Source organism: Triturus cristatus, chromosome 6 (assembly GCF_964204655.1).
Source record: "Triturus cristatus chromosome 6, aTriCri1.1, whole genome shotgun sequence".
NCBI classification, from domain to species: domain Eukaryota; kingdom Metazoa; phylum Chordata; class Amphibia; order Caudata; family Salamandridae; genus Triturus; species Triturus cristatus.
In genome coordinates this window covers 32,290,705-32,316,595 of record NC_140589.1, presented here as the reverse complement: position 1 = coordinate 32,316,595, position 25,891 = coordinate 32,290,705, and the positions used below count along the sequence as shown (strand labels likewise).

The 25,891-nt window shown below is 45.2% G+C and overlaps 1 protein-coding gene across 1 annotated transcript in view; it reads left to right on the top strand.

Annotated features, from left to right (window-relative positions):
- LOC146813695 (solute carrier family 22 member 7-like) overlaps positions 1–25,891 on the top strand; it is a 406,693-nt gene that overhangs the window by 352,505 nt on the left and 28,297 nt on the right. The window contains exon 9 of the mRNA XM_085609108.1: positions 8,495–8,603. Within this exon, the coding sequence (XP_085465234.1) occupies positions 8,495–8,603 (109 nt within the window). The remainder of the gene's footprint in view (positions 1–8,494; positions 8,604–25,891) is intronic.

The window sequence follows — 25,891 nt, the reverse complement described above, 5'->3', positions numbered from 1 at the left end:
AAAGCGGCAGCTGCGCTTCTTGATGCTGCAAAGGCCTTCGACTCCATTGAATGGCCCTATTTGCAAACGATCCTACAGCGCATGGGATTCCCTCCGGTTTTTCTGCAGGGGATACAATTATTGTACACAGCGCCCACTGCATGTATTAGGGTTAACAACTACATATCCGACCCAATACGTATAGCACGGGGGACGAGGCAGGGATGCCCACTGTCGCCTCTGCTGTTTGCGATAGCGTTAGAACCATTGGCCTGTAAAATTAGACAAAAACATCACTATTCGGCGCTGCAATTCCCACAAAGACCCCTGCACATATCGTTGTATGCCGACGACATGTTGCTATACGTACGTGACCCTGAGCATAATTTAAATCCTCTACTGAGGGAGTATATCAGGTTCGGGCAGCACTCGGGCCTCAAAATCAACTGGTCTAAGTCCCTGATCGTGCCGCTAACGGACACCACCGGCCCCAGCGCTCTAGACTACCTATTGGAGTGGCAATCAGACCCGGTTCGATACTTGGGTGTCTGGTATCACCGTGATCCGGAAGTAGTAATTCGTACTAACTACGGAAGAGCAATTGGGGCACTAGAAGACAAGGTAGAGCGGTGGATTCATCTGCCACTATCCTTAGCGGACCGCCTGGCCATGGTAAAGATGGTCATCCTACCAAAATTATTGTATTTATTTAATAACATTCCGATCCAGCCCCCACCTGAGGTTTTCCGCAGGATCTCCACTCTAATTCTTCGATTAATATGGGCGGGTAAACAAGCCCGGATTGAAATGCGTGCTCTCACACTGCCATACTCACAAGGGGGGTTTAGGGTCCCAGACTTTTTCCTTTATTATTTATGTGCACAGGCTCAACATGCTCACGTATGGTATCATCCAATCCCATATCTTACACATGCGGCGGTCGAAGAAGGCGACGCGCACCCGATTCCATTGAGGGCTATTTTAACTCACCAGAGGCCCCCGCTGCATACTCGCCATATAAATACTATTGACACGACCAACAAGGCTTGGAGGATTATGGGCAGGAAGGCAGGTAAATTGCCGCTGTATGCGCCGTCATTGCCGCTACAATATCACCCAGAGCTATCGGTTACCCAGGAAGAAGTGGGTATGGGACTGCTTAGGCAGGTGGGATTTGTTACTATGGGTGATCTCTACGAAAATGGGGCCTTCAAGTCACTTGCAGAACTGACATTTATACGTAATCAAACGCTGCTATTTCAATTCACATATCACCGACTACAGGGAGCGCTGAAGGCGTTATACCCGACACACCCTGCGGAGCCATCGCTGTTGGCTACGCTGCAATTACTGATCACGACTGCCACGGCTGGACGTCTAGTTTCGAGACTATATACCTCACTGCAAGACGACATAGCGGGCAATACATATAACGCAATGGGTAAATGGAGCAGTGACTTAGAAGATCCACTGACAGTGGAGGAATGGACTACTGCTTGCACTCTTACTGGTATGCTGACACCTAATGGAGGCCTGCGTATGATACATTACAAATACCTCCATCGAACTTATTACACTTCAGCAAAGCTTTGCAAGTATGGTCTACGGGCAGACTCTAAATGTTGTCGCTGTGGTGCGGAGGGAGCAGATTTCATACATTTGGCATGGTATTGCAGTGCAGTGGCTGGGTACTGGGAAAAAGTGACGCAGATGGTGGGGACAATGGTGGGTGTTAATAATGCATGTACTATCCGAACGTGTCTGCTGGGACTGCTCCATGGGATAAGGGCGACCAAGCGGAAGTTCTGTTTTGTTGCGTTGCTCATGGCCAAGAGAAGGATGTCGTTGTGTTGGGGCGGTAGGAGAGCGCCACGGATTCGGCAATGGATGCAGGACCTGACGTATTGTAAAGAAACCTTACAAACCTATGAGGAGGAACTACCGACGGAGTCTAAACCAAGAGACCACTGGCAATACTTGGTGCAATACTTACAAACTTACCAGGTCGACTTATTATAATTGTACGCTCGCACTGTAATTGCTGAGATTTACAGTTACATGATTGGATTGTTCACAATGGATGAAGAATGTTGTTGCGCCATAGCCTGTAAGTTGATTATATGTTGGCTTTGTATGTTTTTTATTTGGTAACAAATGTCAAAAAAAAAAAAAAAAGGATAACAACTACATTCAGGGACTCCCAAAAGCCAACAAAATTACAAAAATAACATATTTTGCAACGCATTAAAGATCTAGTCAACCAACTGAAGGAAATCTTCAAGGCGCTCACTAAAGGATCAACCAGAAACCCATTGATATTAAAATAATCTTATTCTATATTCAAATCAAAAGTAGCAAAAATTGTTGACACTAAAAATTCTGATCCGTTGGCATCCAATGACCACTGCTTTCTCCCACAAAAGCAAGTAAGCATTCTTGATTCTTTCCAAATTATGCACTTCGGTGAAACATTGAACTGGCTCAAAAAATTCTAAGAAATTTAGCCCACTATTTAGAGCCTCGTACAGCATTGCGCATACACACACCAGTTCACCCTATCGCTAGCTGCTGTTATCATAAATTGAGTTAATTCTTCAATGTCAATCGGTAAGTGCTAGACCTTGAATTAACATACAGGTTTCATATGGAGCTATGGTAATTGTACAGTCTTACTTATGAAATTACACTCCAAAAAAATACCTTTCCATTAAGATTTTATTCAAATGCTTTTATATTTAGATGTCAACTACAATACATTTTTAAAAATAACTTTTCATACATAATAGTCAGATGCTTAAATTCATATCTAATTTTCCAAGAATATTATTACATACAATCTGATTTTCCAAAATTATTCCATACATTGTTGTCTGAACACAATAAATGCCAAAATTAGCACAGTATTCCCACAGAAAATGTTTTTCAAATCAAGTTAGTTTCAGCTTGTGGTTTTCAGCTAAGACATGCTTCACGGCTCTACACACAGGAGCAGCCCTTGCAGGTAAGATCAGTGGGGCTGGGTTAGGGGGGGATTCAACAGACGTCCTGGAGGGAAAATTAAATAAATAATTAATTTTCCCTCGTCGCCGTCTGTTGAACCCCCCACCTCCCCCCCACCTCACTTACCTGCACGGGCCACAGCTGTTTGCACACCACTTCTTCAGGGCTGAAAAAACAAAAACACAAACACTATTTACACGTATAATACGGCACTCCAAAATATCATTCTACATACTTCAATAACTGTGTAGTGCGGCTATTGTCTGTAATTGTTTCCTGAACATTACAAGTCCTAATATATCTCTCTTTATCTTGGATATTTGGGGGGATACTACCCACAAAAAATAATTCACAGCTGAGAAATTCTTATCAATAGCATATTGTATATGGTGTCACTTGCCTGTAGCATGTAGAATCGCTGGACCCCAAGAACCCACCCAAGGTAGTGACACAGGGGACCCACGGGGGACGTGTGCAGTGTGAGAATACAGCTGTGAGCTCCCGTTAGCTTCTATGGGGAATGTTGCGGTTAGATTTTAAAAGATTAAGGATACTTAGGAGTGGACAAGGAACAAACCCTTTTGGACTTAGATGGCTCTAGGGCCAACACCCATGGGAGCACCGGAGTACTTGTGTTACCTCACCTAGGGAAGCCGGGTGCATAGGTGTCAAATGGTGTTGGGTCGCGTCGTCGTTTTCAATGGCAGGAGACGGAAAAGTGCTGATGCCGTGAAGAGGAGAAGTGTCCGAAGAGATCCAAGCCTGGATCGAAGATGCAAACAACCTGAAAGCAGAGGGGACAGGGTCTGGGTCACTTCCCAGTGACCAGGGGCACGATGGACGAATGCCCACCAATGTTGGGTGCTTCAGGTGAGAAGAGGGGAAGCTTGACTCTTCAGCCATGAGGACCAGGAGGCGTCGAGGACAACCAGGAGCTGGATTCGAGCTGTCACATGAAGAATGTTGAATGCTGCAGCAACGGTGCCCGGATTGGACACAACAAGCCTTGGCAACAGCAACCTACACAGAAAGAGATGAAATGCTTCGGTGCGGACCAGCAAGGTTCTGGGAAATCCCCAAGCAATGAAGAGTCAGGGCATGTCTGGAGCAACCAGGGAAGCCCAATTACAGTAAGAGTTGCCTTCACAGGGACCCACCAGTCGACGGACCAAGGATTGTGAAGGTACCTCAAGCGGGAATGCAATAAGTGGGCTCACGCAACACTCGTGGAGTGCAGGACCACAATCTTTGTTGCAAAAGGTGCTTGGTGTCTGGGCAACAAGTAACCTAATGCACAGCCTCGAGAGACGTCGGGAAGCTGATGCACTTGCAAATGTGCACAGTGTCCAGGGGTTCCGGTTCCATGGTACCCACGAGAGTTTGGCCTCTGGGAAGTCTGGAAACCCACCTCCTGGGCTGCAAAGTCTTTGGCGTCCGGCGGGAGCTTCGGAGATGCAGACCGGACAGATGCGTCTTTGGTGCCTGCCAAGCAGGGGAGTAACTCCTTTACTCCAAGGGAGAATCTTCAGTCATTTGGCGATGAACAGATCGTCGAAGGTCCAGGATTCAGTTTCAGAGTTTCGTCCAGGGATATCTAAAGTTCTGGTTACAGAGGTTTCTTCTTTATACACAAGGAAGGGGTTGAACTAACTCAGGGGACCCACCTATGGGAGGGTTTGGAAAGAGGGGTGGCTACACCCATTTCCTTTGTCCAGTTTTGGGCCAGAGCAGGGGCTGCAGCAGCAGGATGCCAGACTCATGTCTGTGGCTGGCAGCATCCATTTTGTGATTCCAGGGCACCGTTAGCTGGTACCGGGTATAGCGGTGCTGTCATGTCTCTCCCTCTAGAAGGGTGGGAACATACTCCCACACCAGTTAGTTGTGGAGGTTTTATACCAAGGTGTTTGACACCAAAAACAACATGTTTCCGTGCAGCCATCACAAAGTTAGCATTTACCGCAAGGTTATAATGCACTTAAGAGTATATGGTCAGGCTGCATCACAGACAACCCCGGAGAATAGATACCGAAGGCTGTAGGGGGGCTCTGCTCATGCATGGGCACCATCTCACATAAAACCAAGCACCCTGCCTTCAGGATTGATAAGGCCTGCCATAGGGGTGACTGATAGGTTTATATGTGCAGTGAACGGGTGAGATATAGTGAACCTATATCTCAGTAATGGGTGCTGCACCACCTCACTCAGGCTGCAGTAGCAGACCTGTGGTGTCATTTTGGAGGGCTTCTCAGGGGTGGCATAATGCATGCTGCAGCCCCTGGTAGGCCTCTAGGGTACCTATGCCCTGGGTACATAGTATACAATATACTAGGGACTTATAAGGGCACCCCAGAATCCAATTGGTGGTGTACCTAAGGTACAGGGAATCAATTTAGAGAGGAAGCAGCTAGGCTGGGGTCCTGAATAGCAGGGCCCCAGCCAGACTAAAGTCGAAAAACAGTGAAGCATCAGCAAAAAGTGGGGGTAACCATAAGAAGCAGATCCTATTCTCCTACATAAGACACTCACTAACACATTTATATATCTCCTAGCCGAAGATACATACAATACACACAATACTTTGCAAAAGAAACAGGTAAGTAGCACAGAATACACAGTGGTCACCAGAGGGGGACTAAACCATATACTAAAATAGTGGCATGCAAACCACGACTCAAGTCAAGACAATACTCAGAGGATGTCGAAATGCCGGGGACACAAGGAACCACCGATGGTGAGTATCGAGGAGCGTGGCGGTTGTGTGCAGTGTAAGAACACAACCGCGTTCTCCGTACAAATCAATGTGTAAGTCGCGGTTGCAATTTTAAAGAAATAGGACCCTTCCCAGTGGACCCTGAAGAAACCTTGTAGAGGACAAGAGGTTGGAGAGTCACCCCACCCGTGGATACCCTAGGAACCAGGTTACCTGCACCAGGAAGCCGGGTGCATAGGTGTGAAGTGGCGTGGGAAACCGCTGTCGAACCCAATGTAGGACTTCGGAAAGATACCGCTGCTGGAGAAGGCGAAAGTGTCTGGTGGAACCCAAAGGTGGATTCAAGATGTGAAGCACCTGCAAGCAGAGGGGACAGAGTCTATGCCACTCAGGAGTGACCAGGAGGCATGGAAGACGAATGCCCACCGATGTCAGCTGTTGCAGGAGAGCTGACCTTGACCATGGAACTACAGCTGTAGGAATGAAAAGCAGAACCTCAAATTGAGACATACTACAGATCAATCTACAGTTATTTTTCCAAGAGGTAACTATTCTATTGAAGGAATTCATGAACCCTCTACACAGGCAAAGACAAATAGGCTGCACTAATAGTCCTTAATGTTTCAGCCACTTATGACAGCTGGACTTGTTCTCAAAAGAGTCAACAATTAGGTGGGTGTGAGGCAATTTCAAATGTCAGCATAAGGTCCATATTAAACCAATATAAAATGTAGAGAAAACTTATAAAATCACCAAATATTAATCAATTCCATAAAAGTATTATTATAGTTGCAATACATTGTCAAACGTTACAAGGAGTCTGCTTAGCCAAGATATGTGAAATCTATCTGCATGTCTCAATCATCATCTTCTATCACTAGCTGTCTGCGACTCTCAGTTCAATGAGTTTGCCACCGGAACACCAGCATGCACAAACACACTGGCACTAGCAACAATCTTCTCACTGCCACACTTTAAAACAAATTCCTGGGCTCCAGCCACCCACCCAAACTCTACTAGGAACCTAGCTCCCTGTCAGATCTCCACATATTCAGAAAATTATCAGCAGCAGCTGACCTATACCTTTTGTCATTTATCAAGGGCCTACAGATATTAATGTCCATCACTAACATTTTCCTCTGCATCTTCAGTTCATCACTACAACAATGCACGATTGTGAAAGTATTAAAAACTGCCAACGTTAGAAACCATGTAAAAAATAACTTTGGACCATAGAGCATACAGCATTCGCTATCTACAATCAACTCAAATACCTCATTAAATTCAACATCTACTTTAAAACGAGCTTCGCTCTAACTTTGTTGAGTCAGCATAGATACCACTGTCAAAACCACTTCTGTTCTTCTCTGTCCCCACTTAAGTGTGGAGTCCCAAAGAGCATGACCTTTCACTGCCTACAATTGAACATCTACCTACATCCAGTGGCATTTTTAATCCACTAATTGAACACCAATGCTACAATTGCATTTTTGTAATGCTGTTGATAACACCACTTCAGAAAACTTCTCCATGATTTGATGTGGACTCGAGGTTAACATTTGAATGACTCAGAACCACCACAGGCTAAACACTGACAAGACAGAAAAAATGCTATGTGCCAGTCTTATTTCTACCGTTTGCCTTTTTCTGATCCACAGGCATATATAACTGTTCCACCCCCACTTCCAAAGTAGCAAAGAGATTCTTGGACTCTATATGGATGCCTAACTCTCCATGAAAGTTTGAGTCCATAGCTTAGGTGAAGCCTCCTTCCCTTCTTTTCATTTATGTTCACCATCAAAGAGTTCTAACATTAATAGCCCCAGTCCTCTCTCACCTTCGTTATATCTCTTATCATCAGATTCCAGGTATCTCCTCACTACCCAAAATTGCCCAAAAACTTGCACTGGTAAAACCTAATCCATGGAAAATGTTACAATATTACCTAGCCCTAAATTAGAAATGTAATCTTTCAGATCCTCTTCAAAATAAGCAGCAGTGATGGAGAAACAGTCTCGTACATCACACTCTACATGTTAAACATACAAACGAATACCAAGTTGAAAGAGTAGAATTTTGAATACATTTATGAAATCACCTCATCTGGGAATTTGGATATCTCCCGGAGACACCTACAAAAAGTAATTTTATTCAAATTGCACTTTTACCCAAAGAAAATAGTTAGATAGTTCATATTCCCCTCTTGTGACTGGTAATTAATTGCATGATTTCTGGTGCTGCATTGGTCACACTGTGCATTGCAACGGTCAAAATCATTTTAAGAATTTAGCATTTTAATGTTATTGACTGGATTGATGGTATACGTTTATGCTCTAATATGGAGGAGATTGCGTTAATGAAGCCACATTGTCCCTCAGCAAGTTCCTAATTCAGACTCCACTGTATGAGAGGTGCATGGTAATATTACTTGACCCAGGTTAGCAGAACATTGTCTTATGACTTTTTTCCATTGTTCATTTTCCTGTCCTGTTAAAACAAACTAAACATTTCTAATGCCATTCAATGTTTATTATATGCTGGACAACTACATTCAAATGTATTTTCCTTTCTCAAAAAGTAATATCACATACATACAAAAAACCTTTGTTTGATGACCATAATTCCTTGATGGTTGACCTTCAACGGATGATATTTTGCTGTTACTGACAATTATATTTCACAGGTCGCAATTAACTTAATCACCAAATAATTATCTCTTCACTAAGGTGTTTAACTGTCATTTAATCCACCTGTATAACTCTTTCTTTCTTTCTTTCTCTCATTCCTGCTCTTACCTAAATCCAGCTTTTGGGGGGCTGCGAACTACAATTGCAGTTTTAGGGAAAGGATTCTCTGGAGCCACCTTCACAACCCTCATCCTGTTTAGTGCTGAGCTCTACCCTACTGTCATCAGGTATGCATAAGCACTGATTTTAGATATTCATAATTGATAATATGGTGCATAGCAAAACCACAGATGTGTTGACTGTCTCCAAAGAAGCAACTAAGAAGTTAAAGCAAGGTTCTGAAAAGCACCAATCCAATCTTCTACAGCACCTTTACATTGAATGGGCTGGGATTCTGTACACAGCAGGCCTGATTGACAATCTGCAATTTGTAGTATATAAAGTAGCTAAGAATTTCTACAGTAGAACTACTTGCTGCACTACAAATTACAATTCACAAACCTAGCGGTGGAAATTTCCACTTTCACCTCTCCTATGTTGTTTGTGGGGATATCAGTATGATTTCTATGTCTATCGAAGATACTATGAGCCTTTGTCTCTTTCTACATTTATACATGATGTTAGCACACAGGTGAATATGGGTCCGATGAAAGTTTGCAGGGATCAAAACATGTTACCTCTTTTCACCATGTTGCGACAAAAATTAAATGCACTTTCTTCCAACCTTTGTGTGCGGGCATTTCCCAGACTTCTCCTGCACAGAGTCTGTTCTCTTGTAGGTTTAGGTCGCTGGTATGTGCATACGCTAGCCACCAGCTTGTTTGACAGCAGCCAAACTCAAGGACCCTTTTTACTCCATAGATGGGTATGGTGATAAGATCTTAGCTTACATTAAAAAAACCTAGAAGTTCAGAAAAAAAGGCTAAAGCGACTTCATAGTTAGGTATTGAAATTACTTCAAAACAAACATTTAAAATTTAACCATGAATGTCTTATTACTTCACATATTATGTCACTCATGGCATATTAAAGTACATCATTGATGTAATCTTGAATGATATCACTGATTACTTTATCAAAGGAAAGTAGCAGTTTGCTGTACACTTTTCATACTGGAAGGTTTTCAATGTTCTATACCTAGACCCAACTTTTTATCACATCTGTAGTTGTAGTTGGTATTATAATTATAAATGTAGAACAAAGAAATTGCTGCAGCACAATGAACTTAATTTTTAATTAAATCTTGAATACATTTAAATATATTAGATCAAATAAAATGTATTTTTCTGGAGTTTAAATTTAGACAATTCACACCTAAAAACAAAAATATGTTTTCTATTAGTAATACAATCACATGTATTATTACATATTATTAAAGGTGATGTGTAGAATTAGTTGAAAGTAATTTAATCATATTTTAGTCCAAATTATTAGTAACATTAATTCATAAATTCCAAAAAGGTTGTTAAAATAAGTTATTATTAAAAAATAAATATATTTTATCTTTAGATATTTTAGTTAATATTGCATTGCATTTAGCCATATTCAAAATAAAATATTTTGTATTATTATTTCCTATGCTGTTTTATTTTGAGTACCGACCTCCATCATTTTCTATGGGTGAGTATTGCAGTATCAGTTGTTGGTAATTTGTTTCGCTGAACTTACTAGTGTTTCTTAGTTGGCAGTAGTAACACTTGCAATCTTGGCTCCCCCTCTTTTTCACTCTATGGAGACATGTACGTTTAAACTTTTGAGTAACCTTACAATAGTGTTTTGCGAGTATCCAAAAGTAGTAAATTTACTAAAAAATGTAAGATTAAATTACTCGTGTAAATTAATCACAAGTGTAAGTTATGTTTAGGAATAGCTCCAGAAGTGATCTGTGGATGGATACATGAAAGTATGTATCCTACAAGTCCAAGAATGCTATCCAGGGGGGAGGAGCTTAGCGCGCATCCAAGATGGTCGCGTGAGCACAGGGCTCCCCGGACCCTCGCCACTCCTCGCAATTTATCCTGATGATATCCTGATTTCTTGGACGGACTTTCGAAGGTGAACCTCGACTGAGTCCATAACTCTTTCCAGAATTTAAATCGGACTTGGGCGACCAGAATTACAGCACTTTGAACTTTTGAGGCCCACCTGGAGGCCGTGCCGGGGACTTGGTGATCTGTGGAGCCGGGACGTAGTTGAACAACAACGGCATTGGGACCCCATCGGTGGCCGTACCCCCACTTTCGGTTTCGCTTTCGGTTCCTGGCATGGTCTGATTGAGGGACTGTTTCGCTCGGCCGGGGACCAATCCAGCCTCCATCTAGTGTCATCGCTGCCTCCTCACTACAGCCTACTGGGTCAAGTCGCGACTCTCTCCGGACCCCACGAGCCAGCTTCTTGGCCGGTCGGTGCCCGACCTGCCGGCGGCCATTTTCACTAGGTCTTGCGGGCCCCTCCGGGGTGCATCTTCCACCATGACGGGCAGGGGTGAACCTGAGAAGCGGAAGACCAAGACGTCTCTTCGTGGGGGACAGTTCCAGACAAATGTTATGGACCGCTATACTCAAGCCAAAGGATCCCCCGGGCTCTCCAGCAGTACCTCGGAGGACGCCAGAGAAGACCCATCTGCCCCTGTTGACTTGTCCCTGCAGGACATTATGGGCGCTTTCACCGGCATGAAGGAGACCATCGGCCAGCAGTATGAGGCCCTGGCTCGTAAAATTGACACGGTCGCCATCGATGTCACTCTAATCAGGGCCGACTTGTCTAAGACTAACGAGAAGGTGAAGTCATTGGATTCGAAGACTTCCAGCCTCACGGCCGATGTGTCGGAACTTCGAATGGACCTTGGCGCTCTGAAATCGGCCAACGACTTGATGTCCCATCGGCTGGAGGATTTTGAGAACAGGGCAAGACGCAACAACATTCGCGTCATAGGTGTTCCGGAGAATCCCGAGACTCGTTCGGTCGACCTCCTGGTCGAAGATCTAATCCTCACCCATCTTTCCCCTTCTGGACTCAGCAAGTTTTTCGCTGTGGAGCGTGCACATCGTGTTCCGGGCGGTAAGCCCAAGCCTGGCACTCCTCCGAGGACTATCATCGCTAAACTTTTTCATTTCAGGGACCGTGATGCGATTTTGCAGGCTTCGAGAGTGCACGGCCCGGTGAAATTTGAAAACTCCTCTGTCAATTTTTTCCTGGACTTCACTCAACTTGTTCAGAGACAGAGGATGGGCTTTCAGGGGGTTAAGCGACGTCTCCGGGACCTGGGCTTGAAGTATGCTATGCTTTTCCCTACCAGGCTTCGAGTGGAATATGAGGAACGGACCTTCTTTTTCGAGCGACCGGACAATGTGAGTGACTGGTTGGATTTCCTGCCTGGTCGGGGCGATCGAACGGGACACCCTGGCGGTGCCGAGGGTGGTGAGCCTCCACAGAAGTGACCTTTCGGTCCCTAACCTTGACAATCGGACATTGCTCTGTTGGGTTCTACTTCTTTTGTATATTTTGCCTTATAGTAGTTCGCGTCTGGGTGGCGGGTGGAGACGGGCCTCTCTCCTCCTCCGGGGTCTTTTTGTAGAATGGGATTGTTAGGGCGACAGGCACACTGCATTTTGGGGTGGTTTTATAGTCTGCAGGGGTGCAGGGAGGGGGGAGTTGTAACGGGTTTTAGTTGGGGTGTTTGTGTTCGTGTTTTCTTTTCTCAAGGCGGCATATTGGTTCTTTCTTTGCTTCAGGTGTCCTGCTCTTTGTGGGGAGACTCCTGCTACTTTTGTGGGGATGGGGGGTAGTGGGTTGAGGTTGATATCTTGGAACGTCAATGGATTGGGGGATCGTATCAAACGGGGTGTTGTACTGCAATATTTGTGTTGTTTGACTCCTGATGCTGTACTCCTGCAGGAGACGCATTTGGTCGGCAATGTGTGTCATGCTATGAATAGGTGGGGATACCGATTGGTTGCACACTCCGGGTTCACCACTGGTTCCAGAGGAGTTGGTATTCTGGTCCGGTCTTCCCTCCCACTAGAGATTGATAATGTAATCCTTGACGACAGAGGGCGTTATGCCGCCCTAACTGGTAGGTGAGAGGGTAAGACCCTTTCCTTAGTCACGATATATGTTGCCCCAGGCCTCCAGACCTCCACTTTCTCTGAAGTTGGTCGGATGTTGCTGGAACTCCCCGATAGTCTTCTCCTCATGGGTGGGGACCTTAACTCCATGCTATCCGGCGATCTGGATCGTCACCCCCCCAGGGACCTTCCCGTTTCCCAATCATGGCTTGGTGGGTTTTTGGACACCTTTGGTCTGGTGGATTGCTGGAGGTTAATGCATCCGACGCAATGTCAATACACCTTCCACTCCGGGGCTCATGGGAGTCTCTCCAGGCTTGATTACTTCCTTATGCCCGCGGCCCAGTCCACCCACGTTGGGGAGGTTAGACACTTGGCCCGGGGCATTTCAGATCACTCCCCTGTGTGGCTTCTTTTCGACACGGGGACGCAAGCCGCGGGGCGGATCGCCCCTATTAACCCTTGGCATCTGCGCAACCCCAAGACTCGCGACAGCCTCATCAAGTCGCTCGACCACTACTTCCTGGAGAACGAGGGGTCAGTCTTGTCCTCAGTGTCCCTGTGGGAAGACTTCAAAACTGTTATTCGTGGACAGGCCCTCTCTTTAATAGTTGAGACCAAGAAAGCTAGGAATGGGGAGGTCGTGAGGCTGGAGGCCGAAATACTGGAGTTGGAGGCTGCTCTGGACTTAGGTGTCACCCAGGATGGGCTCCGCGCCCTTAGCTTGAAACAGTTTGAATACAAATCCCTTGTTACTGATGCCGCCAAGACAATGTACAGGGAACAGCAAGGTAGACTGTATGACGTTGGGGATAAGGCGGGTAAACTGATTGCATGGCTTGATAACAAGGAGAGAGTGAACCGTGTGGTCCCTGTGCTTCAGAATTCCGACGGTGTGCGTGACTGACTCTGGCGAGATTGTGGATTGTTTTGCTGACTATTTTCGTGAGGTCTACTCCCCGGTGTCCGATAGAGATGAGGATGACTCTCGTTTCTTGTTGAGGGACATTGCGCTGCCTTGCCTGTCTGAAGAGGATCGAGAGTGCATGGACGTGTCGTTGTCAGCCGACGAGATTGCTACCGCGATTCGTTCCCTTCGTTCTGGTAAGGCTATGGGCCCCAATGGATTGCCCATTGAATTGTACAAATTGCGCCGTTTCTCCGTGATATGTTTTTGGAGTCGCGTGAGCTTGGTTCCCTCCCTAGTGACCAGCGTCTGGCCACCATAGTTGTGATTCCTAAGGAGGGCAAGCCTCGTGATCGTTGTGCCTCATACAGGCCTATTTCCCTATTGAATGCTGAACTGAAGATTCTCGCCAAGGTCCTCGCTAATCGCTTACTCGCTGTTATCTGTGACCTGATTCATCCGGATCAATCTGGTTTCATTCCGCACCGGAACACTGCTCTCAACCTGTGGCGTCTGCATGGCATTCTCGCCAGGGCGGAGTTTCTTTCCGAGCCGGCCATCTTGGCTTCCTTGGACGCCACGATGGCCTTTGATACGATAGAATGGCCATATCTCTGGACCACTCTGGCGAAGTTCGGTTTCGGGGTGGGCTTTATTAGTTGGGTGAGACTTTTATATACGGATCCGCTAGCTCAGGTTGTTGTCAATGGGAGGGTGTCCCAGCCCTTCGCTCTCGGGAGGGGTACTAGGCAGGGGTGTCCGTTGTCCCCGCTGCTCTTTGCTCTTGCTCTAGAACCGCTCGCAGCCTGGGTCCGATGGGAACCGTCGATAAAGGGCATTCAGTGGGCCCCTGGCTTTGAGGACCGAGTCTCGTTGTACGCCGACGATATTCTTTTGTACCTCACCTCCCCGCGTGAATCCCTTAATGTCCTCTTTGACGTCCTCACTTCTTTCGGTAAAAACTCCGGTCTGATCATTAATTGGTCTAAATCTTGTGTGTATGTTATTTCCGGTGGCCTTTCCTCCTTGCCGAATAGGTTTCCCATTCAAATTTCGCAATCCGGTTTCAAGTACTTGGGGGTCTACGTATCGTTGGACCCGGCGGTCCGCCATGAGCATAATCTCCTTCCTCCTCTCCGGCGATTGAAGTTGGATGTGGCTCGGTGGCGTAGGTTGCCGTTGTCGCCACTCGGTCGAGCGGCACTTTTTAAAATGATGTCCCTGCCCCGATTTCTCTATGCACTCCAGAACTCCTTTGATATTATTCCTGCGGCCTACTTACCGGAAGGTGGAGGGTTTACAGAGGAGACTTGTTTGGGACGGTCGCGCTCGTATCGCTCTTGCAAAACTGACTCTCCCCTGGTATGGCGGGGGCATTGCGCTCCCGGACATCAGGAGGTATTATTGGGCCTCCCAGTTGTCCGCTATCAACCATGCTACGTATGCACCCGGTCCAAATCCGGCTTTCGAGATGGATAAATATCAGTTGCCTGGTGGCAACTTCAACAGAGCGCTCTACTCTCGGACGGCGGGGAGGAACCTAACGGGACCCACTAAGATTGCAGTACGTGTGTGGAAGGATGCCAATGTGGCCATGCGTTGGAATGATCGCCTGACACGAGCGACCCCCTTGTTTGCGTCGGACGGATTGGGATGCCTCTGGACAACAAAAGGTTTTGAGAACTGGGATATGATTGGCATTAGCAGAGTGGGTGATCTCTGGGTGAAAGGTGCGGTCAAATCCTTTGCGGTGCTTCAGAGTGAGTATGAGTTGAGTGAGAGGGAGTTCTTCAGATATGCACAGGTTCGCCACGCTTTGCTGTCGGTCTTCAAGGCCAGTACCACGGTCCCTGCAGCTTCACCACTCGAGGACCGTATACTTGATCGTCATCTGCCCGATAGTACGATTTCCTTGATTTATAAGAAATTAATCAACAATCGGGCGGATCTCCTTGTGCGTCTTCGGGAGGCCTGGACCGGATACGGGTTGGAGTTGGATGACGAAGACTGGCAGTCTGCACTGTCCTCCCCGAAAGAGGTCGCCATTCCTGCCCGTCTCCGTCTCGTCCAGCTCAAAATTCTTCACCGTGTTTATGTGACGGGTCCTCGTTTGGTTGTGATGGGTTTTTCTTCGGATTGGCTGTGTAAGCGCGGCTGTGGAATGAGCGCCACCTTCCTTCATATCCTTTGGGAGTGTCGCGAGGTTGCGGCGTATTGGCACCGTGTGCATGCGGTAATGGAGTGTGTCACTGGGGTCGCTCTGTTGCCTGAGGCTCGTCGATGTTTGCTGAATGTTTGGGAGCCGAATGATTACAACGTTGCCCAGGCCCGGTGGGCGGCACTTGGGAACATGATTGCAAAGAGGGATATCACGCAGCTTTGGGGTTCCCGACGGCCTCCCACCGTGTCAGTTTGGAAGGAGAACATGGACTGGTGCATGTTCAGAGAGAAGACAGTATATCTGGTTCGGGGCAAGCCCGGGGCGTGGGGTAGAATTTGGGGTCAGTGGAACACCTACCGAGGTAACATTTGTACGCCCCCTTTTGAAGATACTCCTGACATTTCTCTGTCCCCCTGATCCTGAGGTTCCTGGAACACTGTACCCTTTATGCTGATTGTTCTGACTTCCCCGCTGCCTCCCCCCCCCTGGTCATCTCTATTGACCTCCTGATTCTTTACCTGGTATGGTGGGGTCCCCCCATCGGCGCTTGACACCGTCTAGACTGTTTTTCGCTTTGAGTTTTGTTTTCTTGTTTCTTTGTTCGTTCTTTTCTTTTAAAATTTAAAAAATTTGTATCCTGCCTAACTTCTGAGTTGCCGGGAATAACTCCTGTAATCCTGCTGCGCCTCTGGGGATCAGTCGCTGCTTTGTGACGTCACGCAATTGACATGTATATACTAGCGGCCGGCCCTGGTGGTTGTAGTCCCATGTTTGTAATGCTGGTTTTCTGCACAATAAAGTTTTTCAAAAAAAAAATAAAAAAATGAATGCTATCCAGTCTCCTGAATCAAGGGAGCAATGAACATAGGTCAAAGTCAACATCTTGAAACTCTCCTTTCAAATGACTGTGATCAGCAGTCGGAGGTCTAGCATCGGCTCTGGTTCACTGGGATATTAATTGATTGTCATACATTTTGGCCATCAGTGAATTTCTTGGCAAAAAAGGATCCATGATCCACTGAAATCTGAGCAAACACAGGTAGGACAGCGAGGGGAATATTCAACAACATGAAGCACCTACTATTCTGAGATAGCTGCATTCTAGTTGGGCAGATAACAACAAATGACGCTTCCTATCCACCATGAATAGGCTGTGGGCGGCGGAATCATATCAACCTGGCAGCAGTCCCAACAGGAGAGAAGGACTGTTCTCCATGCTGTTAGCCAGAGCCTCTGATACCACCATGTCCCTTGGAGCAGCAAATAGCTATTCTGGCTGTGGTACAGATTAAGAGGTCTGCATATAGCAATAGATGAGACCCCAAGAGTGTTCTCCAAGCATTTGGTATTGCTGTGCAATTGACAAGCCAGCAATTGCAAATCCAAAAATGTGGGCCATCACATTGATATCTTTGAAGCACTCCAGTGTAAAGCCATTTTTTTACCAGACAGCCAGGAACCATCAAATTATATATTCATTTAGGATATATGTAAATATCGAGGAAACATATGATTTTGATCATCTGAGCAGCCACGGTCCGTGCAGGTAACAGTGGTGGGGCCCATGGGGGGGATTTCGAGGGACGAGGGCAAGCGAAAATTAAATAACTAATTAATTTTCCCTCTGCACCGTCCCTCGAATTCCCCCCCCCCCACGCGGCCCCACTGCTCCGACGCTCTTACCTGCACAGACTGCAGCTGCATCTGAGCAAAAGAATTCTGAAATTCCCCAGGCCTGGCCAGGAATATCTTGCTGGCCATATCCCAAAGAGCATTTGTATAGGTTCTCAGCAGGTAGATGACATTCAGACACCTCAAAGCCAAACTTCCGGATAAAAAGACTCTTTCCTGAAATCATCAATGCTTTGATTTACTGTTTAACGGTGCAGCAAAGAATTCATTGAGATTCACTTTGGTGGTGGAAGCTTGACCTTCCAAGTTCTCAGGAGTCCGTTGGGGAGGGGGGGGGGGTCAGAAAAGACAGGTCCTTGATGATGCCTACCTACCAGGTGACATACTGGGTAGCCGAACATGGCCCCAACTGCAAGATTTCCATTAGTAGATTTGTCTTGGGGCTTGATTTAGAATTTGAGGTTGGTAATAGGTCACTTCGCCACATATGTGACAGATATCCTGTATGCCTTATAACAAGCGCATCATATCCTCTGGCACTTGTAATATGGCGGACGGGTTACCATTACGTTTATAACTGAGTGCCCGTCCACAAAACTCTGAATCAGACCCTTAGTCTCCACCACTGGTAGCTGAAGGTCCAGCACTTCTGCTGCTCTTTGGACTACTTCCACAAGCGGGCACTCTTCTCTGAGGGGGCTCAACCTCTTTCTTAGACAAAGTATCCACATCACTGCACTCTGTAGCTATAAATATAGGCCAGCATCAGTGTGATGAAGAAGTAGCAATTTTTCTGCCTCCTTCTTGTCATCCTGATCATGAGAATCATTTTGAGGCCCTTAAACAGCATTCAAATCTCATCCATCAAGGGAGGGGCAGGTCCTCATGCCAGCTCACCCTGCAACAGTTCTCCTGTCCAGCTTTCCAGCAGCTGGCTACTCTCTGCTGCCTGTTCACCTGCTGCCCTATGTTTGCGCTTCCTCTGCACGTTTCTTGCTCTGTTTTGCATTTTCCGCTTGTTTCTCTGCCCTCCATTTTGCCTCTTTGCGCTCATTTTTCTCACCTCTGTTTTACCCTCTTCTGCTCCGTTTTGCCTTTCCAGCTAATTTTTCTCTCCTCCATTTTGCATTTTCTGCCCTCTGTTTTGCCCTCTTCTGCTCAGTTTTGCCTTTTCCACTTGTTTATCTGCCCTCTGTTTTGCCTTTTCTGACCTCTGTTTGTGCCTCCTCTGCTCATTTCTTGCTCTGTTTTAACTTTTTTGTTCATTTTTCTGTCCTGTTTTGTCTTTTCTGCTCATTTTTCTGCCCTTTGTTTTGCCCTCTTGTACTCTGTTTTGCCTTTCTGCTCATTTTTCTGCCCTCTCTTTTGCTTGTTTCTGCTTGTTTTTCTCTCCTCCTTTTGTATCATTTTTGTGCCCTCTGTTTTCCCTTTTCCGCTTGTTTTCCTGCCCTCTGTTTGGCCTATTCTGCTCATTTTTCCGCCCTTTGTTCTTCTCTGTTTTGTCTTTTTGCTCAATTTGCTGCCCTATGTTTTGCCTTTTCTGCTTGTTTCTCTGGCCTCTGTTTTGCCTTTTTTGCTCACTCATTCTTCGACCCTCTCTTTTGCCTTTTTCTGCATGTTTCTTTCCTCATCCCACCATTTCCTCAAAACCTGTTGCAGGGGGAACTGACACGATGGAGTCCTCACACCCCGCACCCAGATACCCCCAGGGGTGACAGTGACTTGATCTACACATGCTGATTGACTGATTGATTGATAGTCAAAATTGGGGACTGCATCTTTTTAATCTCATAAGTAGACATGGCCTGTTTCATATTGAAAATTGCAGCTGGGTCTATCTGTCCCAGAATCCCTCCTGGCCCGCTCACCTGCACCTGATCAATGCTAATAATGGCCAGCAGCGCCCCCGCTGTGATGAGAGATGTGCCCTGCATCTCTGTGGATTCTAGATTCTGGTGCACTGATTTTCCACTTCTCAACACCTCACCCAGATCCTGGGACACAGAGGGGGAGCCTCAATGGTGCATTTGGCAGGTATAGGGGAGACCCACCCCTGAACTGTGTCCGGTGGGGACTACCTATCCCATAATCCCTCCCGGCCTTACACCTGCACTGGATCAACGCTATTAAAGGCCTGCAGCAGCCCTGCGGCAAGGGGCCCGCACTTGCCGCACCCAGGCGAATCTCCTACCAAGGGCGGGCCCGTCCTGCGCTCATCTGTGACAGGGCAGGGCCACCCTCCTTGGTCCTGTTACTCCCATTCTTTTGAACCGGGTTAGCTTTACTTGGAACTGGTTCTATCTGATCACCAACAACCAAAGCAATTATCCTCTGCCTTCTGGCCATCAATGTACTTGAATGTTGTTTAAAATGTCTAATCATCCGTTGTCTTTTGAGCGGAGAGTGTCCCTGCGATTGAGGATGGCCCAGTCGCTAGTTTTAGCATTACAGAGAGACCCAGTAGGGCCAGGCTGCTTAAAACACCCTTAATGTCCTGCTTGTGGGTAGCAGGTTGCCATCTGTCATCATGGGCAAATGGAAGGCCTAGGTCCTAGGATAAACCAGTGGGGGCTGAAGGTGCAAGTAGGTTACCCAGGTATTCTGCGGAGAATTGTACCCAGATTGAAATTGATGACCTGATAGAAGAGGTGGAGCGCCTACTTGCCATGAAGGAACCAGGAGGCCAAATAGGGAAGGGGTCCACTCAGAAGGGCATTAGCTCATATTTTGGTGAATCACAATCCAGTGGGTGTCCGGGGTCTAGGAAAAAAGATAACTGTATTGGCACCCCCACCGCGGTTAATCCTAAAGAGTTCACTCCAGTATCTTGGATACAGGTTTCCTCTTCTGAGCAAATGCATATCTGCTCGACTCATACAGTTAACATTGGAACAGGTATAAGGCACTAGAAACCATAGAAATTAATAGAATGCCGTAACAGGCAGGGATCGTGGCCCCCATGGCCACCGCTAGTAAGGGTGACGTGGAAATATCAAATCAAATAAAGCAAGTAAGTGGAGATATTGGTAGTCTGCGTGAGTGTATAGGTAAGCTGGCCAATGCGTTGAATGAAAAAATAGACAACCTATCAGGTATAGTAACAAATATTAGTATCCCCAGTGAAGCTCGCAGAAATTAACAGATTAAAATGGTCAGCAAACAATCCACTTATTATATTGCTAATCCACGTAGAGGCAAAATAGATGCTCCACCCAAAGGCAGCAATCTCCCATTAAAAATAACATCAGAGGGGAATTGATAGGAGGTAGGTATATACTCAAGATGAATTGCCCATCAGATAAATCAATAGTCTCAAGGCAGAGAGACTTTGGGGCACATGCATCAATATAGGCAATTGCGATTCCATAATTGCGATTATTAAGGAATCGCAATTATGGAATCTCAATGTAGCCATTCCTACATATTCCTTAATTGCGATTGCGAATTGCAAATTGCGATTCGCAATTAAGGAATAGCTTCCCTTTCATTCCTATGGACCTAGTGGCCCATAGGAATGAATGGGAATTGTATGCACAATTTGAGAGTACCAAATAGGTACTCGCAAATTGCGCATTCAATTTCAAGGGTGCAAGGGGGGCAAAAGGCAACTCTTATGCACCCCTGAAATTGTCATGTGATCACATGTTGCGCACACACATGCCCAAATAGTAAATACCAAAACATGGCACTATGAAAAATGCACTTTTGTGCATTTTTCAAAATTTTCGCAAATTACCATCAACTTGAAATTGATGGTAATTTGCAATTCCAAATTGCGAAATCGCAATTTGTGATTCCCTAAATGCATTCAAAATGTAGGTAATCACAAAATTTGCGACTACCTACATTGCGAAATTGCATTTGGGTTGATGCACCCCAAATGCAAAAACTACCAGTCGCAGATATGCCTCTTTGCAACCGGTATTTTCAATGATGCATGTGCCCCTTTGAGTTTTATAGCTACCATAAGCATTTGGATAATAACAAATCCCCAGAGGTCACGAATAAGCCTTATGATATCTTCCTTATAAATGTCCCCACAATCTCACAAGGCGCCAGTGAATCCCATGATTCAAGTGTTAACAAGGCGATCCACTAGCTGATACACCTCAGAGGGTGTAGATTCATAGTTATGGATGATATTTTGCACGGCACACATTTTTGTGACAGACAGAACCAATTTGACAGCTTAGGTCTCAAATTAAAGACCAATGATTTTGCCAAAAGGTTAATTGCACTGGAGCTGAGGTTCAGACCTGCTATTAAGTTGCAAGTAAAACTTAAGTTTAATATGCAAACTCTCAAACAGACAGCATAACACCTGTGATCTGTAAATCGGTTGTCCCTCCTCAACGGCCCTCTAACCCACACGAGTTTTCTAACCTTTCTTAGAATGATTGACTGTATACATGCTGGAGTGGTAGAAGAGGGCAACATACCTCAGACTAAGTGTGATTATAAAACCACTCCAGGGTTAGCTTCTACAGGAATGAGGGACGAGGGATCAATAGTAACCTAATGAATGCTGATATCATTTATATTGGGGAGAGGAGTTGGCCTAAAGGCTAGGGCGGTCGACCTTGAATCTGGGTTCAAGTCTCGGCAATGACGCTGAACATCCTGTGATTCTGGGCAAATCACTAAATCTCCCTGTGCCTAGCCAAAAAATGAATGTGTGTCCTCATATAACGTAACTAGTGCTATGTAAAGCGCTGTGATACCCGATTTGGGTCAAGTTTGTTCTATATAAAACTCCGAAACAGTAGGCCAGGATTGACCCCTAAAGTCACAGGAAGTAGGGGATAGGGCAAACAAGGTCGACTCCCTCAGACTAGTATCATGGAACCTGGCAGGAGTTAGAATAAGGCTCTTTGACCCTGAATGGGGGTGAATTTATTGACTAATACCATACTGTCCTTTTTCAAGGGACCTGGGCAGTGGCCCTGGTATTTAGAAGTGGTTTTATTACATTTTATGTTAATGCAGTGCCATCTCCATCAGTAGGAGCTTCAGGTGGCCTTTTAATCTGGTTGAGGTTGTATTTATTCCCAAAAGTTAAAATAATCCCATTTAATAGCATGGATCTGACGGGACTAGAAATAACAATAATTACTCCGCATGGTGCTAGACATATTGTCAGTGTGAATTTGTCTATTAGATAAGGTCTCCCACATATACAATCTCCGACAGTGGACCACTGTATTGACATATTGAGTGATTCTAACCAGAGCGCCTTAAAAGTTCTTGCAGGTGACTACAAAGCAAGACTGTCCCCTGGCAAAAAGGAAATAGATCAGATTTTAAAAACCTTCGACATATTACCCAGACTAGGAGAGCCGGACCAGGGCACACTGAAATCAACCACGGTAGCGGCGCAGTTGGAAGACATGATTGTTGAATATTGCCTAAGAATAGTCAACAGCAACACCAGATCCGATTGCCCCCATGTCCATCTTTGAGAAGAGTATACAGAACCAGCAATATTGATTACACATTGCTGAACGAGGTACTATGGCCATCTCTGTTGGATATGCAAATTGTCCCAAGACTGCCTAGTGATCACCAGGCTCTGAGAGCCAAATTCGTAATCACTATGTTCATGAGCTCAAACTTGGTACCCCTAACCTTTTATAGCCCAGTTGAGGCAGCTAATAGCAGGAGAAATGTTCAATGGGTGGAAATAGCCTCTAACTCTGAGGTTCAGAGGCAAATATGTGAAATATTTGTGGAACATTAGTCCATATTAGTATCAATAAGTATGGCAAACTTTGATTTTGTTTACACGCATTGCCAACTAATGGATTAATTAAGGACTCTCTTTGATAAAGAGGGAAGGAAGGGGTGCCATCAAAAAACATTACCCATTCACTCGCAATGTACCAATTATTGCCAACCTGTGTACAACTTGAACGCTCATATGTCATGCCTTGTTTTCAATAAAAAATTATTTTAAAAAATATATATTTTAAAACATTACCCAGCTGGTTTAGTAGAGATTATAGGCATGAGAAGAACTGCCTATTAGATGCCTTAGAAAGGGTAGCCAGACAGAAATAGCTCTTGTAAGAAAACACTATAAGACCACTTATAAATGGAGCATGCCCTAATACAAATGAAGCAACAAAAGGCACCCAGATTGGATGGTATACCCAGTGGTTTATACTTGTCCCACCCCGAAGTCTGGGTCCCCTATCTTAACCAGTTGTGGAATGCCATCATGAGGGGTTGTGAAATTCAAGCATCCTGGCATGGGGCAGCCATAATCGCAATTTTTAAAAAGGGGACTAGAGAGGTGCCATCCAAATTATAGACCTATCGGTCTACTAGACATTAGCCCACAAATATTTGCAGACTGGTTTTGGGAAGGCTACAAGCATGGATATCTGACAATCATATCCTTGAAGCTACACAGGCAGGTTTCAGGAACAAAGTAAGTACACTGGACCTGGTCTTCCATTTCAAGGTGTTGTGCTGGAAGTATGTCACCTTGAAAAGAGACCATCTATATGTAGCCTTTATTGATTTAAGGTTGCATTTCACCTGGTACCGAGGGATAACTTATGGAGGGTGGTGAATGACTACGAGCTACCAAGAGATCTTCTACAGATTCTCAGAGTGCTTCACACTAATAAATATGCACAGGTGAGGTGGAACATGGGAGGAGACCTGACGGATGGGATCCATATTAATCGGGGAGTCAAGCAGGGATGCATACTTGCTCTGACACTTTTTAGCCTTTATATCAATGGGACAGTCAAATGGGTATCTGAAATCAAGCATGATCTACCCAAGACTGCAGGAATATCCGTTCTGATTTTAATATTTGCAGATGATACTTTACTCATTTACTGGGAAAAACAGAGTCCTAAAAATAAATCCATAAAAAAATCTAAATTTATGGGAATAAACCCACGTAGGTCATTTAGTGGCAGAATGACGTTTGAAGGTTCCCTGATGGAACAGGTAGCGCACTTTGTTGATCTAGACATAAGACTGACAGATACTTTGAATTGGGGAATGCAAATAGGAAAGAGCAAACCAACACTTTACCAGAGAGATCTCCTAATTAGAAGGAAACAAAAGGCAACTGCTGGAGGTTTGTTACATTTCACAAGGGCACATGCTAAATTCTGGCTTTAGAAGGATATATGGAAGATGATGGTGGGCTATTAGATCAGATACTGTTTCCTAACTGCAGTGTAGCCGACAGTAGTGTAGTTGCCATAGTGGCTACTCTGTTTTCATCACAGATATTTATTATGTCACTGATCTTCTATCTGTATTTCATTTGATTTCAAATAACTGATTGTGGATATGTCACATGGGTATGAGTCCTAGGACCTTGAGAACATCTGATCGGCCTGGACTACTCTAACAACATGGTGGACCCTTCTTAGCCTATTTTAGGAAATTTTAGAGGTTTTTGTTGCTAATAATTTTTTTTTTTGTTGAAAGGTTTTTATTAGGTTTTCAAAAACAAAGCAAGACAAAACAAAGGAAGAGAAAACATTTGCCATACAGAATTATAGCAAGATGCATAATGTTCAGACAACATGTGCAAAGTCCGATGACCATCTATAGAATATACAAGGTACTGCAATAATAATGTAAATTAGCCTTAACAAGGTTTTCTAGATCCTCAAATCCAAACTCAGAATTGTAGACTCCTAGTGGACATATTACTGACATCGGCATGTTAGTCGATATTAGCCAACTGGAAAAACACAGCCGCCACCTAATTTAAGGCCGGTCTCAACTGGATCTCTTTCTTAAGAGGTGCAGATAATATCTCTCTTCAGAATTCCCCTTGGAAACGTCAAAACAACAGGGTATGGTCATCTTTGGACACTTGCTTCTCTATGAAAAACCTCCCTGAACGCCCATAGATCATGGTTTACCCCTTCCTCGTGATCTGGGTGGGTGTTGTCTCCTGGTTTTGGACGCTGGATGAACTCTCTAGCCTCATACTCCCATAATCTGTATACCCACTTTGTATCTTTATGTTCATCAAAAATGGAGCAGTCAAGCGCCTACACATTCTTATCACCTGTAAATGTGTTATTCTCTGGCCGTAATCTCCCTGTGCTTGACCGTTGGAAACTTATCCTACTATTGGATGGCAAGAGGTCCTTCTGTGATCCACACTATAACTTCCTTCCAGTATCTTTTGTATTTTTCTATTTTACATTATTGTTGCTAATAATTTTATAGACCAAGTAGGTGATTGTTGTGTTATGTAGGACTCATTTGACGCCTATATATGTGACATTGTTTCTTGTATAATTAATAATTGTAAAGTAAAATGCATTTTATTTGCACTTTTGCTTTTATGGACATTTGACTGAAATAAAGTATCTTTTATGATGATGAGTTGACCATGGTACCGGCAGTGTGGCTGCGGAGATCTTGGGGCGGTGGTGATTATTTTCCCATATGTATCGATGCCTGTGTGAGCATTTTGACTGCAGATGTGTCGAATGCACACATATGCATGATACATGTGGAAAAATCCCACTTACCCATTGCCGGAGTCCGGCCCATATGTGGGTAGTCTAGGCAATGGGTATATGGTGCAAAAAGGACTCATCTGTACATCACCGCAAACAGGGTCGTAATCATCAGGGCAAAGATTTTACTGTGAAGGGGGAACCCGAAAAGAGGGATCCACGTCAAACTCTGGCTTAAAAAACAAGAGAGAGGTGAGTATGCGCACCAAATCCTTTGTTTCTGCCAACTTGAAGCTGGTAG